The sequence below is a fragment of the Lepisma saccharinum genome, chromosome 9, assembly GCF_977018435.1.
Source record: "Lepisma saccharinum chromosome 9, izLepSacc3.1, whole genome shotgun sequence".
Lineage (NCBI taxonomy): Eukaryota > Metazoa > Arthropoda > Insecta > Zygentoma > Lepismatidae > Lepisma > Lepisma saccharinum.
In genome coordinates, this window is record NC_139237.1 from 58,164,427 (window position 1) to 58,181,330 (window position 16,904).

At 37.8% G+C, this 16,904-nt stretch overlaps 1 protein-coding gene across 1 annotated transcript; it reads right to left on the minus strand.

Moving 5' to 3' along the window:
- Window positions 1–6,756: 6,756 nt before the first annotated feature.
- Window positions 6,757–7,875, minus strand: LOC145992440 (ionotropic receptor 21a-like). Its single transcript, XM_083128824.1, has one exon. It carries the CDS (start codon window positions 7,873–7,875, stop codon window positions 6,757–6,759), a length of 1,119 nt encoding a protein of 372 aa, XP_082984950.1.
- Between the last annotated feature and the right edge of the window lie 9,029 nt (window positions 7,876–16,904).

Here is a 16,904-nt window from a genome sequence, read left to right on the forward strand (position 1 = left end):
GAAGTAGGTCATGAGAAATTAATATGGTGCAATTTTGAGATCTTGAAATTTTTTTCCCTTCCCTGTAGAAAATGTCAAAGTTCAAAATCAGACCGACCAATTTTTAAGGAAAGTGAAACATGGGTAAGTTTGGAGTCAACAACATCCCAAACTTTTGTTTTTATATACTGTTCATTTAAGACTGGTTGCTTATATACATTCATTTGTTTTGATGCGACATTGTTGCTTTCCATTGTTATGATGCCAACAAAGAGGGTCCAAAATACAGTTTTTTCCTGTTTTCGGCCCTTAATAACTTAGTTAAGCAACAGTACCCCGAAGATTTGTTTACTGGGCATTGAAGCTCACTAATAGGACAAGATACCTGTTATAGCACATTACTTGGATATTGATGCTGTTAACAGATATAATCCTTTCAATACTCAAAAATTGCGAAATTCGCATCTTTAGAATTAGACCTATCTCAAAACAGCATGAAGGTAAAAATACACTAAGTATGCCAACTTGTAGGTGCATATATGTACTAACATCAGAAAAAGAAAAAATACCTTTGGGGCCTCGTCCTATTTTCGAGAAAATAATTTTTAAAATTTTAAGAAATGTCAATGTAAATTATCACGCTTCCTCCCCTATCAGAAAGTAGAACCGACCTTTCTCCTTCCTTTATTTGTTCCAAATGGGACAGTCCATGTCTTGACAGGTTGTGGGACAGTTTTCATTTTCCTTTCTATGATGGACAGCGTAGTGGTAACGTCGCCCCCTTCTATTAAAGGTGTACCTGGTCATGGTTTGATGCAAGGTTGAGGTACAAGTTGTTCGGGTCCCACTTTAAACAGGAGGTCCCCAGTCCCGATTATCCTTCCTGTGCAGATAGTAGGCTTAGTAACAAAGCTGCACCAACCACTACATACAGTGGCGTACCAAGGACTTTCGAAAGGGAGGGGGATTTATACATTTTTTAGTAGCCAGCCATCTTTTTTTCCATCTTTTCTTGCCTTTGACATTCTTCTTACTGGCCCAAGGACGGGTTATCATCCCCCCCCCCCCCGTTGTGCATGATTGCGATAAGAGTGTATTTGTTAAATATATTTTGTAATTATTTTACCAAAGGGAACATAACTTACTTGTGGAAGTCAGTACTTGTAACACTATGCTGTTTGTGCGAGATTCCCAAAATTTCAGTTAAGGTATGCCTACGAGCAGACCTTCGTTGTGGAATGGTTACCACCGGGTTCGAATCCCGGTCTGGGGACGATTATTCTCTGTGAATGTTGCTTCAGTAATTTCATATCATCATCACTCATTCTCATTGTCGCGATTAGACAAAAGAGGTAGAAAGGCGATGTAAAATAACTTAATATCAAGCAATCAATCTCAAATAGGCATACGTATATAAAAAAGTAGGCTTATGATATTTCCATCACATTTAATATTGTTATTGCAAATATCCATCGTGCTTTTGTTATCATCTTGGCAATTGTTTTAAAGCAATTTTAAAACAGCAGACACAAATTTATATTTTCGGGTACTTCACCTTGCAAGTATAATGGGGTACTTCAAATGTGCATGGTTTTCTTTGAAATGTGGTGCGGACAAGACTTCAAAAAGTTCTCCCGTCTTACAAAACTAGATGACGAGATTTACAGCAAGCATTCCAAGCAACCTTCTTGAAGTGAACATTGAAGTTGTGCTCTATGTGAAGGAGGATGAAAAAAATGCAGTTAGCAAAATTTTTGCAAAGCAATCCCCCCCTCCCTCCGTTGCCTCATTGATCATAACCCGTCTTTAGGCCAGTAAGAAGAATGTCAAAGGCAAGAAAAGATGGAAAAAAAGATGGCTGGCTACTAAAAAATGTATAAATCCCCCTCCCTTTCGAAAGTCCTTGGTACGCCACTGTATGTAGTGGTTGGTACAGCTTTGTTACTAAGCCTACTATCTGCACAGGAAGGATAATCGGGACTGGGGACCTCCTGTTTAAGGTGGGACCCGAACAACTTGTACCTCAACCTTGCATCAAACCAGGACCAGAGACACCTTTAATAGAAGGGGGCGACGTTACCACTACGCTGTCCATCATAGAAAGGAAAATGAAAACTGTCCCACAACTTGTCAAGACATGGACTGTCCCATTTGGAACAAATAAAGGGAGGAGAAAGGTCGGTTCCACTTTCTGATAGGGGAGGAAGTGTGATAATTTACATTGACATTTCTTAAAATTTTAAAAATTATTTTCTCGAAAATGGGACGAGGCCCCAAAGGTATTTTTTTCTTTTTCTGATGTTAGTACATATATTCACCTACAAGTTGGCATACTTAGTGTATTTTTACCTTCATGCTGTTTTGAGATGCGAATTTCGCAATTTTTGAGTATTGAAAGGATTATATCTGTTAACAGCATCAATATCCAAGTAATGTGCTATAACAGGTATCTTGTCCTAATAGTGAGCTTCAATGCCCAGTAAACAAATCTTTGGGGTACTGTTATTTAACGAAGATATTAAGGGCCGAAAACTGGAAAGAAGCTAATTTTGGACCCTCTTTGTTGGCATCATAACAATGGAAAGCAACAATGTCGCATCAAAACAATTGAATGTATATAAGCAACCAGTCTTATATTAACAGTATATCAAAACAAAAGTTTGGGATGTTGTTGATTTCCAAAGATACAGCACTCCAAACTTACCCATGTTTCACTTTCCTTGAAAAATGGTCGGTCTGACCTTGAACTTTGACATTTTCTACAGGGGAGAGGAAAAAATTCAAGGTCTCAAAATTGCACCATATTAATTTCTCATGACCTACTTCAATATATAAAAAATGAAGCCAATCAAGAAATACAACTATCTCACTTAGTTCGAATTTCAAAACAATGGCTCTTAAGTGTCATTTTAAAAACGTTTATGGCATAATTTATGATAGTCTTGCAAGTACTAATTCTATTCGATTTCAATATTTATTTTTGTAGCAGTCAAAATAACCTGTTGAGACGTAAGTGCAGTGTAATTAAATTGTATCTGAATATAAGATGTCAAAATGAACACTTTAATATAGGATAAAGTAAGTTAATTAGGTGGCATAGGTTACTTGGTGATAATTGTTCTAACGTATGTCACAGCTTAACCTATGCATTAGATGAGTTGGCGGTGTTCATGATTATGCATTTGAGAAGATGAGCACCGCGAACCATCTCATCTAATGCAAAGGTTATGGTGTGGAGTAAGTTAGGACAATTATCACCAAATAACCCTTGCCACTAGATTACCTTATTTTACCCTATAACTTTTTTTTTACTATTATACTAAAACAGATCTATTACAAAACTATTGTGCTACATAAAACGAAATTATTTTCTTAAAAATATTTCGAATGGATAAGTTGTAATAAATTCTATTCTTTGTGCTCAGAACTTGTTTTGTAAATAAAATATATCTTCCAGGCATTAAGCGCGTCAGGTGTTTTCTACAAAGATTTGTTGCTGTAGATTAATAATCCGCCATGCTTAACCACCTTGACCGATTTCCAGAACATTCCTTCAAAGTACTGCATTTGGCTCCTGTGAAAATTTTAAGACCAAAAGATCTAAATGGATCCCAAATTTTTCCCACCCCACCCAATCCCACCCCAAGAAAACACACACACACACACACACTATGTTCGATAGTATTCATTAGCGTGCCTAATGCTTAATAGATACCCTAAATTTCTGAGAAACACGTTTCATAATCTCCGTCAGTGTACTCTAGCCAGAGATCATCAGAACATCTTGGTGTGCTCCAAACGTGGGAAAATCAATTTTTCGTCCGCCATCTTTCGACCGATTTTGTTCAAATTCAGAAGCAGACAAGTCATCTAGAAACCACATATATTTCACCTTAATACATGCAACATGTAGGATGTTGCTGTGCATTATTGCGTTTTCAAAATTAACGACTTTGCTTCACTTCGATGCTTGGGTCCCTCCACAACTTGAAGTATTTTCGCATGAGGCTTGGATTTACAAATTCCGGTGACATGGCCACAAGTGGCAGGTTTTGGAAAGGACATATTTGAAATTCACTTCTCTTGAGCTTCTGCACTTTTATAACTCTGGGCCAGTGGCGGCGAATTGGGTTGCAGTTGTAGCTGCCCCCCACTTTTTGTTCCGTATTATGGCCTCTTATTGCTACCAACAGAAAGTAAACTGTTCTTGCTCTCCCAGTTTTGGTACCCAATCTGCCAATCACCCCTCTACTACTCTGGACTATAGTCGGCTTGTATCTAACATTTTGTCAATAGTAATACTTCTTCGTTATTGCCATTGTTCTTATTACCAACTTTATGTGCAGGATTGAAAACTTGATGGCCAATTGTCCAGAAGGTTTCCAACATTGTGTGGCATTACTCAATCGGTTAAAAGTTTTTATTCCATGTCAATCTTCACATAGTGGTTCGGATCCCACTTTAGATTGTAGGTCCAGTTCCGATTAGCCTTTCTGTGCATAAAGTAGACTTAAAACAACAATTCAATCCCATCTCAATCTTTAGATTCCGACGAAATTGTGATGCTCAGTAAAAATGGAGCCCTTGCCACAAAACATAATTTTAGGGGAATGATATTTCTAAGGAAATGTGTCTCCTAAAACAAGTAAGGAGAAGTTTGATGATGGGAGCAGGTATTCAAATTTGTGTGTGTGTTTATTTCCAAAGTTTGTCTGCTATTGTATAATTTACAAGGACTAAACACTGAACAACATGAAAGAAAGTACAGAATGCTGAGCTATTGTACCCGGTGTTCTGACTTTAGAACATGTGTATATAAAGTATTAAAATTGCAAAAACCTAGCTATCTCCACGAGAAACTGGCATTTAGAAATTCCATACATCCATACAATACTAGAGGTCGGCGAAAAATCGACATTCCCCGCCACTCTGCTGTCAGTTTCGAAGGCTCCTTCTCCCTCTGGTCTGCAAAGGTTTGGAATGCTCTTCCCGATTATGTTTCTTTTGCTACAACACCCAAAAACTTCAAAGAACAAGTCGTACTATTTTTATTGCAAAGACAACAATTGAACATTAGCTCGTACGGCTAAGCAACAGGAATCAAGTAAAGTAAAACCATGTATTTTGCAAACACTTATCTGACACAACAAATATTCATTTCATCCTGTATGCATGCTATTTTAGTATCGATTTGGAAATTGCGTATGTACACGTGTGTATGTGTGTGTGTGTGTGTTAATGTATCTGTCATTGTATTCTCTTATAATTTTATTATTTTTCATTTATGTCAAATTCATTCATGTTTTGTTATTTGATTTCAGTATTATTCAGTATTATAAATGTATGTATTGTAACTTTTATTCACCAGAGTTAGGTGGTAGAGCAGCCCAAGGCTGAATCCCGCTCTGTAGTAAATAAAAAGACTTTTCAATTCAATTCAATTCAATTCAATATCTTATGTGGAAAACGTAAAAATATTCAGTAGTATAACCAAAATAACAATAATAATACGTAGAAAGAGAATGAAAATGTGATGTGTAATATCACTCCATATAAATACACAAAACAGGTGACACTGTATCAAGATCTATGATAAACTAATGTAGAGTTTGTTATTCGTTCATCACAGATAGTAGAACACATAAAGAATTAAAAGACTCACTTTGCTACTCTGCGTTACGTCACATAATATTAACTGCATTGAGAACAACGTATTGCAATTATTATTACTCTAACTCATGGAGTTTTCAAATAAAATAACTTTCTTTCTGCCCTTACTGAAACTTAAGGTGATCCAAATAATTTAATATTTTCCTGTTTTTATCTATTTTAGAAAAATATGGATGCCCTATTTCCAGATTGTGCATACTGTAACGTGGCAAGTTGCATATAGTTGTGTCAATGGTGACTCATAACAAAATACTAAGTCTAACAACATAAAAATTACTGGTTCGATTTTCAAAACTTAGATTTACTCTGACGCTTGTTCTGAATTCTCAATGATTACATTAACGTCTTTCGACATCCTTACCTGTGTCGTAATTGCCTCAATTTCTTAGTTCCAAAGTTGCTGTCTGGAGTACGTTTGTGTTACTAACACTAGATTCAAGCTTCTAGAGTTGATAACGTTTCATTTCTGCCACTCTTTGATTGGATAAATTTGATTAAGACACTTATAGAGAAACACACATGGCTAAGCTGCGACTCGAACCAAGAACCCTCTGTAATAAGATTGCGAGTTAACAACTCAACCGCAGAGGCGAACAAAGGAAGAAGCTGTAATTGATCTATTTTTAAATTTTCATTTTCCGCTGACATTTTTTTTCTGGAATACACAGAGCTTGAGTGACTCATTCTCAATGTTGTTTTCAAATTAAAATTAATTTATATATTTCTTCAACACATAAAGCCAGGAAAATGTAAAGTGTCAGTATTAGTAAGTAAAGAATTCTTTTAAGTTGAAGTATTATATTAAATAATTATTTATTTTCTTAAATTTTCAGAGTTGGTTCTTGTACTTACCCAAGCAACAGAAATTATTTTTTAAACATATAATAATTAAATCTTGTACGCAATACCAACTAGACATTTTGATTTTAAAAAATACTTCTTGAAAGAAAAAAAATATATAGAAAGATTCAGAAACTGAAATAATTTACACAGAACTCTGTGTACAAATCAAAGGAAAGGTAGAGATATTTACAAATACAGGTTTCTGTTTGTTCGAGATATCCGAAAATAGTTTCAAAATCAATATGTTGAGTTTTGTGACAATTTCTACGAATCTCTAATAGCTGAAGTCACTGTCACTCTATAGTCTGTTTCCCTCTTTCTAAAAGTTAGTTCTCCAAGAAAGACAATTAAACATAGAAGTTGCATGCCCAGAAAGTAGAATAGAGCTGATTTCAGGTGAGTCAAAGTAAACCCAGCAGTTTGTGCACTTCCGTCCAGAAAATTTATTTCTCGACCTGCGACATCGCCGATGATATCCGTTTCCCACCGAAGAACCAAACCCGCCTCCACCACGTGCTGGATCACCTCATCGATTTGGTTCAGGATTGGAGACCCTTTGGGGGCGAGGTAGCTAATGGGGAACTCCACTATGCAGTCGCTGATCATTTTTATCGGCGCCTTCCATGAGAAGTTACGGTTGATATGATACTGCAAATACCGCTTGCTCTCCACGAGGGCAAATTCCCCCCTTCCCACACGACGGAGGGGTTCTTCAGGGTGGGCTATGGAAGTGAATCTCTTGTAGATCTTCATCGACCACGAGTCCTGCGCGATCCCAAAATACTCCTTCAGGGTGTAGAAGCCTCCGACTGGGAGATTGGAATCTGCAAGTTGAGGCAATGAATTTATGCCCAGGTCGGAAACGGGTAAGGTGAGCAGACTGACAAAAGTTGCTTCGTACGCCGTGACGATTACAATCCCATACAAGAACCACAATCCGAACATTAGCCGCATCACAAAAGATTGTGGAGTTTGAGGAAGGGATACAGTCAGAAGGGCAGAAAACATATAGGTTGCGACATTCCAGAAACGGTTCAGAACCGAAGCTTCCTTGTATTTACCAACAAAGTAGACGAAAATGACTGAAATCAGAAACGTAACCAAGAGAGCAATCCAAGTGTGGAACTCGAAAGGGAGCAAGAAGTCCGTGAGGGATGATAGGAGGAGTCCCTTTGGAACTGCAAAGCATGCATAGTCCGATCCGTAAGATTTCGTGATGTCCACTACCTCGTCCAATCCCTTAGAGTAGAATATGTTTCCAAAACCAACATCGGCTCTTCCGTAGACAAGATCTCCGACAATCCCTGTCCAAGTGCCATTGCTCATTCGATATCCCCATTGTAAAGAGTCGTTGGGTGAGTTGATCCTGGTGGTGAAATTCATCGCCTGTTTAAAGACACTTAAAAGTTTTCCTTCGATACCCGAAAATACGGTTTCCCCATCTTTCTCCTCCCGAATAACTGCTGGTGGATGGTGAACAGTACTCACTAACACACGATGTCCATGGAGATTTCTGGCCTTATTTGGAAATAGAGGCTGAGGAAGCCTGACATGCGTTACATTACACCATCCAACAATGTGAATCTTCCTCTCGTCAGGCAAAAACGGATAGTATGTGACAATATCAATACTTCCATTAACGGATTGTCGCTGCGACAAGTCACTATTCGGTTCGAGTAGCATCAAAATTAGGACATTCAAGATATTTCTCTTTCGCAGGATTTCCACTAACTCAACTGTACCGTTTTTATGATAACTTAAAGATCGTACCGCTACGGTAACATGGGCAGAACCCTTCCAACAAGGCAGAGATGTGGCGCTTTTCAAAGCCAATTCAAACGATTTCACATCCTCAGATAAAATCACAAACGATAGACATCTACGTTTAGTGTAAAGTATATGCGGATTCTCACTCATTCTGACGAAGTTAGTTGTGCTGTAGATAGTGAAAGAAGAACGTCCTCCGCTAAGAATGTTCTTCAGAATGTTTTCATGCTGGAAACGTGTCTCAAAGTCTAGAATTAGAGTAACCCGAATCCTGGATTGTAACGTTTGATGCAGAATTTTTGTCAGACATTCCAACCATGGATCTTCAGTATCCTCCATCGTTAGAGGAAAAACGATATGAAGTGAGACGTGCCCACAGAAAAACATGTAAAAAGCGAAAGCAATCTTCCAATGTTTTCCACAATCCATTTAGGAAATCTGTAAAGACAAAAAGAAGCAGTCAGTCAAAAGAAAATATTGTTATTATTAATATATGTATGAGTGCAAAACGTATACGTTCGCTGAAAATGAATTGAGTTTTCTCGAATCAATTATGGTCAAAAGTTTAAATATCACCATAAAATACGATAGAGAGAGTAATATGATTTTTCTCCATTCAGTTACTTCCACTATTGAAAATACATATACGAATAAATTATTTAGTTCTTAAAACGAGTAAATAAATAAATGTAAAGTCTTGTGCCTTTTGGACCCCCATTTTAAAAGTTGTTTATCTAATAATTTTTAAAATCCAGTCTTGATCTTCCGGGAGTTAAGCTCATTGTGGGTTTTCTGAATACGTTGTACTTGGCAAGGTCATCCTTTTGGTAAGTAACGTCTGCCTCCCCGATGGCGCAGTGGTAGCGTCGTTACCTTGCAATCAAGAGGTCCCGGGTTCGACTCCCGGTGAAGGAGGTGGTTCGGATCCCACTTTAAACTGTAGGTTCAGTCCCGATTTACCTTACTGTGCATAAAGTGAACTTAAACACCAACTCAATAAAATGGTATGTGACGTAGTCTCCATGTACTGCAATTATACTATTGCACAATATTCTAAAAAATCTGCATACCATTATCCGTTTTGTATTGTGGGATAAAATTAAACATTATACCAGTATTATTGAAGTATACAATCAGGTACAAGTCTGACATAAAACGATTGAAGGAACCACTTCAGGGGGAATCTAGTTAAAATGTCTGTGTGGTTTAATGCAATTTCAAATATTTCTCTCACGTGCGTTGCATTACACCATCCAACAACGTGAATTTCCCTAGCGTCAAACAAGAAGGAATAGTATGTCACAATATCAATACTTCCATTAACGGACTGTCTCTGAGAGAAGTGACTATTCGTTTCATGAGGTTGCACTAAGTCCACTGCTGTGAGGGTATGCTTGTAGTTTTGCATACTTGATAAATCTATTATGAAGATTCTTAGAATTATTTCTCGTATTTGAAAGAGTCTATCATCCGAGCACCTGAAGGCAGTGATGTATATATATATATATACACACACACACACACACACACACACACAGAGGGACAGAGAGAACGTGTGTGTGTGTGTGTACAGTTCTACTGAAAGAAATACGTTAATATATTTATGTATTAATTCCTCGAACTTTTCTCTTGAAATGTAAAGAAAAGCGGAAAAAGGAAGTCCGTCAAGTTCCAAGGATGATTTCAAAATATAATATTCTACACCCGAAGGTATTTGCAACATTATTAATTACACATAATAATAATAATAATAATAATAGTTATTCGTAATATTATATACTCGTAATTTAAAAGGGGTGTAAGGGGTACCTTCCACGTAGGCGCCCAAAAGTCAACCTCACTTCCACGTAGTACACCCTGGACTGTAGACTAACGAGGCTCTGGCAACTGGCACTATGGCCAGTATAATTTTGTGTGTGTTGTCCTGTTTCTTGTCCTTGTGTGTGCTGAGTGCCCGTTTACAGCCTCAGCTTTTAAGATAAGTCAGAACATTTTAAGATTTTTAATTATGCAACGTTAGTGTTGTCATTTGTAATCGATAAGGGGCTGGCCCCTGTATAATGTGACGGGTGCAAAATAGCCTAAGTGCTGACGCAACCAAAATTTTAAATTCAAATTCGAAATATAAAGGGCATCATTAAAATGGCTATAGAAACGTGTAGAGGACGTATTAACAAACAACTTATCCCAGTACCATTTTTTGTCGTTGGTGCGTTGTTTCGGCACTGCGAACGTTAAAAAAAGCACGTTTTGCAGTCTCTTTATTGGCAACCGAGGGGAAGCAAACCAACGATACGAAGAACGGTGGAAAAACAAATAACGTTATTTGTTTTGATGTCCTCTAGGCTCTTTTGTGGTCTGCAGGCGACATTATAATGACACCCTGTGTAATAATATATCGCAGCGTGTAATGAAGGATTGATGTTGGTTATCGTTCTCCCCTCGGTTCTTTTGCCCCACTTTTTCTAAAAGTAAGAGCGTGTGATTCATAAGACGATGGGAAAATATTGTTACGAGCCTGAAGATCACCGAGCTTAAATGGATAAAGATAGATGGCAGCACAATGAAGTAAACTTTCGTGAAGTTGTTATGGGAACAAAATCAAACAGAATGAGAATAAATTTCGGGTAGAAATATGGGGAATGATTAGGAAAGTATACAGGAAAGGATGTTATTGTAAGGGAAGAATGAAGAGAAGTGATGTAAGCAATAAAGAGTAATGGCTCGCTTGACTTTTACTGAAGCAAGTATACTATAGTGATAGATCTAAACACAGTCTGTGCCTGGTTGAAACCAGCACGAAATGTGGATGACATGAACGGTAGAACCTTTTTATCTACCGTTTTAAGGTATTAATATTTCGAAAAGGTTTATACCGTTTGGATATTCTCAATTGTTCTTCGTTTGAACTAGGGATGGCCAAACGTATCAGAAAAATCCGGATCCGAGAATTTCGTATATCAATCCCATTATAATATTACCACACCTTAAAAGGTATTATGATCTTCGATTACAAAGAAATTTTTCATTAGTTAGTCCTACAAGAATTTTTTTCAAGTGTTGTTCCTAAAATACTTTGCCACGCATCAGCTAACACACTCGTGCACAAAAATAATCTTACTTGTTTAACATAAAATGTCAGAGGTGATTTTGTAAATGCCATTGAAGCGAATATGTATTCATTCGAATGTATTGGAAATGGAAACACCCATAAATTTGAGACATTTCATTCCAGGATGAAATCTTTAACACATATAACAAGATAGAAATCTTATACAAAAATTATACAATTTTTCTACAGTTACAGTTTTACAAATTAAAATAAAACCTTATAATATATGTAGTGTTATATAATTACAAAGTGTAAGACTAACAAGGGAGGTTATCTAAGTGTCCCCCTCCGATTTCCATGAAACTTGGCAGGTGTATAGTGGGGCCCAAAGGAAGAAATACGTGTTTCTTTTGTTTCGGCTAAAAAACTGTTTTAGGGGGCAACCCCCTCAAATTTCAATATGAGGACAAATTTAAGTGGGCATTTGACCTCTGTGTCCCCCTCCGATTTCCATGAAACTTGGCAGGTGTGTAGTGGGGCCCAAAGGAAGAAATACGTATTTTTTGTTTCAGCTAAAAAACGGGTTTACACGGCAAAACCCACTCAAATGTCAAGATGAGGACAAATTGAAGTGGGGGTCTGACCCCTGTGTCCCCCTCCGATTTCCATGAAACTTGGCAGGTGTGTGTATAAACGGGCCCAAAGGAATAAATACGTGTTTTTTTTTGTTTCGGCTAAAAAACTATTGTATGGGGCAACCCCCGTCAAATGTCAAGATGAGGACAAATTTAAGTGGGCATTTGACCCCTGTGTCCCCCTCCGATTTCCATGAAACTTGGCAGATTTAGAGAGGGGTCCAAAGGAAGAAATATGTTTTTTTTTGTTTCGGCTAAAAATCTGTTCTAGGGGGCAACCTCCCCTCAAATGTCAAGATGAGGACAAATTGAAGTGGGGATCTGACCCCTGTGTTCCCCTCCTATTTCCATGAAATGTGGCAGGTGTATAGAGAGGCCCAAAGGAAGAAATACGTTGTTTTTTTTTGTTTCAGCTAAAAACTGTTTTAGGGGGCAAAATCCCCTCAAATGTCAAGATGAGGACAAATTGAAGTAAGGATCTGACCCCTGTGTCCCGCTCCGATTTCCATGAAACTTCGCAGGTATATAGAGGGGCCCAAAGGAAGAAATACGTGTTTTTTTTTTTTGTTTCGGTTAAAAAATTGTTTTAGGGGGCAAAACTCGCCTCAAATGTCAAGATGAGGACAAATTGACGTGGGAATCATCTGACCCCTGTGTCGCCCTCCGATTTCCATGAAATTTGGCAGGTGTATAGAGAGGCCCTATGCCCCCTGTTTCTTCCTATGCCATATTTACGTGGTTTCGGGGTCAGATCCCCACTTCAATTTCTCCGCATCTTGACATTTGAGAGGAGGGGTTGCCCCCTAAAACAGTTTTTTAGCTGAAACACAAAAACACGTACTTCTTCCTTTGGGCCCCTCCATACACCTGCCAAATTTCATGGAAATCGGAGTGGCATACAGGGGTCAGATCCCCGCGTCAATTTGTCTTCATCTCGACCTTTGAGGGAGGGTTTTGTCCCCTAAAACGGTTTTTTTTTTTTAGCTGAAACACAAAAACACGTATTGCTTCCTTTGGGCCTCTCTATACACCTGTCAAGTTTCATGGAAATCGGAGGGGGAGACTTAGACCTCCCTTGTATGTGTATTAATTAATTACAAATCGCACACGCGCGCGCACACACTATATATATAGTGTGTGTGTGTGTGTGTGTGTGTGTGTGTATGTATATTATATATATATGTATATTAGCAGGTAACAATATGTTATAAACACATTCTTACTTTCCAAAGAAGCGCATGTGGGATGGCAAAACGGATCCGGATCATAAAGTACCGGATCCAGATCCGGCAGGATCCGGATCTGGCCATCACTAGTTTGAACCAGGCACAGACTAGCCTTCAGTGTGAGGTAGTTTTGAGAACAGTGGAAAGCAAGGTTGGGATATTTAGCAATATAACATTGAATATGTTGTCAGAAGAAATAATACACTACTCTGGTGTAATTTCCGTGAATTTTTAAACATTGAATTGATTTGTCTTAAGGAAATAACAGTCTTGAAACCATTTTTGTTTACACCTACCTTCTGATTCTTTTCCACCTGGAATGCCATCCGTAAGATGCTTCACTGAAAACAGGTCCATTCAAATGTGATTCAAAATAAACGTCAGGCTTCACACATTTGTCAATTGTCGATGAATTTTACTTTGAAGTAGAGCACTAACACACAATAAGATTAAGCATATTTCTTCCTCAATAGACAATTCAGGAACGCTTTGTCATTTTATGTAATTACACTCAATATTGTTTACCGCAAGCGCTGTAAGCTTGAGTAAGGCTTTTCTGTTAGTAACTAAGTGCATATGTACGATAAATCATTTTCTCTCGTGTCTGAAGAGTTTTCTTTGCCCAAGATAAATAAATGGTAGGAAGACAAGACTAACGCAGAGGAATATTGCAGGAAAACAATATTGTCTCCCAATATCACGTGATCAGTGAACATCTTATATCTAGAGCAGTTTTGGAATAAATATTTTACTAAGTTTTACAAGTATTTTATACATTACATTTGTTTCATAACTAACATTATTTTAGACTTCCTTTATCCTATTGAAATAAACAAAATTTATATTTATATCTTGTTCCTACCATTGTTGTGATACTAAACTGCACTTCTAGACAAATTAACAATTAACAGTATAAACAGATGTCTGTCCGTTTGCCTATCTGTTAAATTCCCAAAACTCAAATAGATCAGCACAAAATAAATCAACTGGATACGGCCGTCTGTCTAACTGTGAGTGACAACAAGCCATATCTCGAAAACTAGCAAATGTGACGATTTAAAATTTTCTAGAAGTGGCAGTAGTGGACTGTCCGTCTGTCCATGCGGTCAAAAAATCCCGGGCGCGGAAATCTGAACGAGCCAGAAAGTTATCCTATATTCAGTACACGCCAATAAAAGGTATGTCGTCTGCAAACCGTTGTTGCCAAACGTGTGTTTGGTGCAAAGATGGTGACTGGTCATGTTGTTGCACGAGTCCTTCGAAAGAGCACTATGAGTTATTCAATTCTTTACAGGGTAATTTTAACTCTCGCCATCCGAAATACCTGTTTTCTGTGTGCCATTTGACTTCCCCTACCCCTTCGCTGTGAATGTGGTAATCAAGGGTTCAAATTCCCCTCGAAAAGGGAACGGCGCGATTTGATTCGCAGAGAATAAAGCACGTTCTTTCTCCAGCGCTCCTGCCACTGGACAGAAACCCTCACGTGCTAAGATCTTCCAGCAGACCACAGAGTGGCGGGAGCGGTACCAGGCTATATCTTCTGAGGTGTATACATAAGGTTATTTTATCTTATCCATGTTGATGGTATTATTATTCTAATTATGTAAAGTTGTTTATTAGGAGTTTATTGGGTGTGTTTGTCTGGTGTGTATGTGTGTGTGGGGGGAGGTGATCTTGTAATTAAGAGCAGGTCACTCACTCTACGACCCCAGGGATACCAGGTTCGAATCCCGGCCTGGGCATAGGTATTCTTTGTGAATGTTCCTTCATCACGTCAACAATCATCCTCATCTTTGCGATTAGGCATAAGTGGCAGAAAAGGAAGTAAAGGAAATCAAATCAATCAATCAATCAATGAAATCTTGTAATTAAGACTGATTTTAACAAATGTCCTACCACTTGATATAGAAATTATTAGGTGAGGTAATGTTTGGTACAGCTTCAAGGCAGAATGGATCTATAGTTCAAGATTGTGGTTATGAAACCCGGGGGGGGGGGGGTCCCTTCCACCCAACTCCCAATTTTACTGCTGCGTCGTGACATGAATAAGTAAGTAATGTAATTCGACACACAGGTAGGGTGGAAATAAACGGAAGATACCGTCGTCCTCCAAATAGGTATTTTTTTTTTCAAATATAAATTTCTACATGAAGCAAATATTATTTCGTGCTATCAAATTTCAACAATGCCATTCAGCAGTGTTTTAGGTTCATATTGTTGCCTAAGAAGAAAGACAGTAATATATTAATAGATTGAATGCAATGATTTAAAATCTGAACCATTATAAAGTTTTTGTTTCTTCATTTTCACATTTCATTCTTGCACAAAAGACAACGATTTAATAAACTTTTATACGTAATTCATTCATAAAATCCAATAAGTGACAAAATAATTCGATCAGAAAAATAGATCAATTTGTTGTAGTAGATGATTGTATTGATTGAATTAGGTTATTTTACGTCGTTTCTCTGCCATTTTTGCCTAATCGCGACGATGAGGATGAGTGATATGATTTAATTGATGAAGGAACACTCACAAGGAACACCCATGCTCAGGCCAAGATTAGAGCAATTTCTTGTAGACCTAATGCAATAATAATTTGTGGAATTTTGAACACATCAGTATATGCCAATAGTGAAACAATAAACAATAGGACAAAGAATATTTGGTGTGGAAATCATTTATTTGCTTTTTATTTTTTAATGTTTGAATATTCGTTACAGTAGCAGTTACTGAAAATAATAATAACAATAATGTTCAATTGTTTCCTCGCAATGCAGAGTTGCAAAAATGTGCATTTTCTCTTGGCACCTGAATGTAGCAGTCACCCCTTCTCCCCCTTCCCCAATAAAAAGGTTAAGACTAATCAGATACTATTAAACGAAGTAGAAATTTGACTAGGTTTAAGCACTCATGGTTTCACATTTGTGAATATCTTACTGTCAGCTAGTCAGAAAATAATGAAGTAATTAATATTCCAAGGGCTCTATGACCGTTTCGCTTTTTCACATTGCGCCTTAAAACCGGATAGAGGGAAATAATATATGGGAGGTATATTCCAGAAATGACTTTTGCCGACTAATTAAACACATAGTAGAATCAAGTATAAATATAATATAAGCTTGTTTATCGGTGTCGTGCGATGAGCGCACATACATCGAGCGCACAAAGAAAATTTCGTACATCGAGCGCACACTTCCTGAATGACCTTTAAACGACCGTACATCGAGCGCAAACATGTCAACCTTCCCTCACACTTTTTTCCAGACTTGGTACTTGGCAATGTGTAATCTAATACACAACGGTGGTTTAAAGGTTGTTGTCTATTAGCAACGGCTTCATCAGATTTTTTAGGATTAATACTTTTTAATTCAGCAGTCAGCTTTGTCAAAATGTTTCACAATAATATTTTTTCAATCGCCAATAGCCTCGTCACATAAGGCTAATAGCTTTCATTTAAACTTGGTCACTTACGATAGAGCTCTCAGGCAGCGAAGCAGGTCGTCATTTTCAGCATATTTTTCTAGAATGGCTTGTATGTGTCTGTCCGTTTCAATGTAATTGCGTCTCCTCTTCCTGCTTTGGATTCCCAAGTCTTCAGCCATTATCCTGCCGCTTATCTCTTCCGCTTCAACTTTCATTTTCTGGAGGAGTAGGTTCTCCAACAATCCTTTTGAACTTGTTGTTCCATACTTCAGCCGAATTATTTGTCCGGTGTCTTTGGCAGGAAAC

Excerpts from the sequence above, each read along its gene's own strand:
- LOC145992440 (XM_083128824.1), bottom strand. The coding sequence starts at position 7,875 with ATGAATTTCACCACCAGGATCAACTCACCCAACGACTCTTTACAATGG.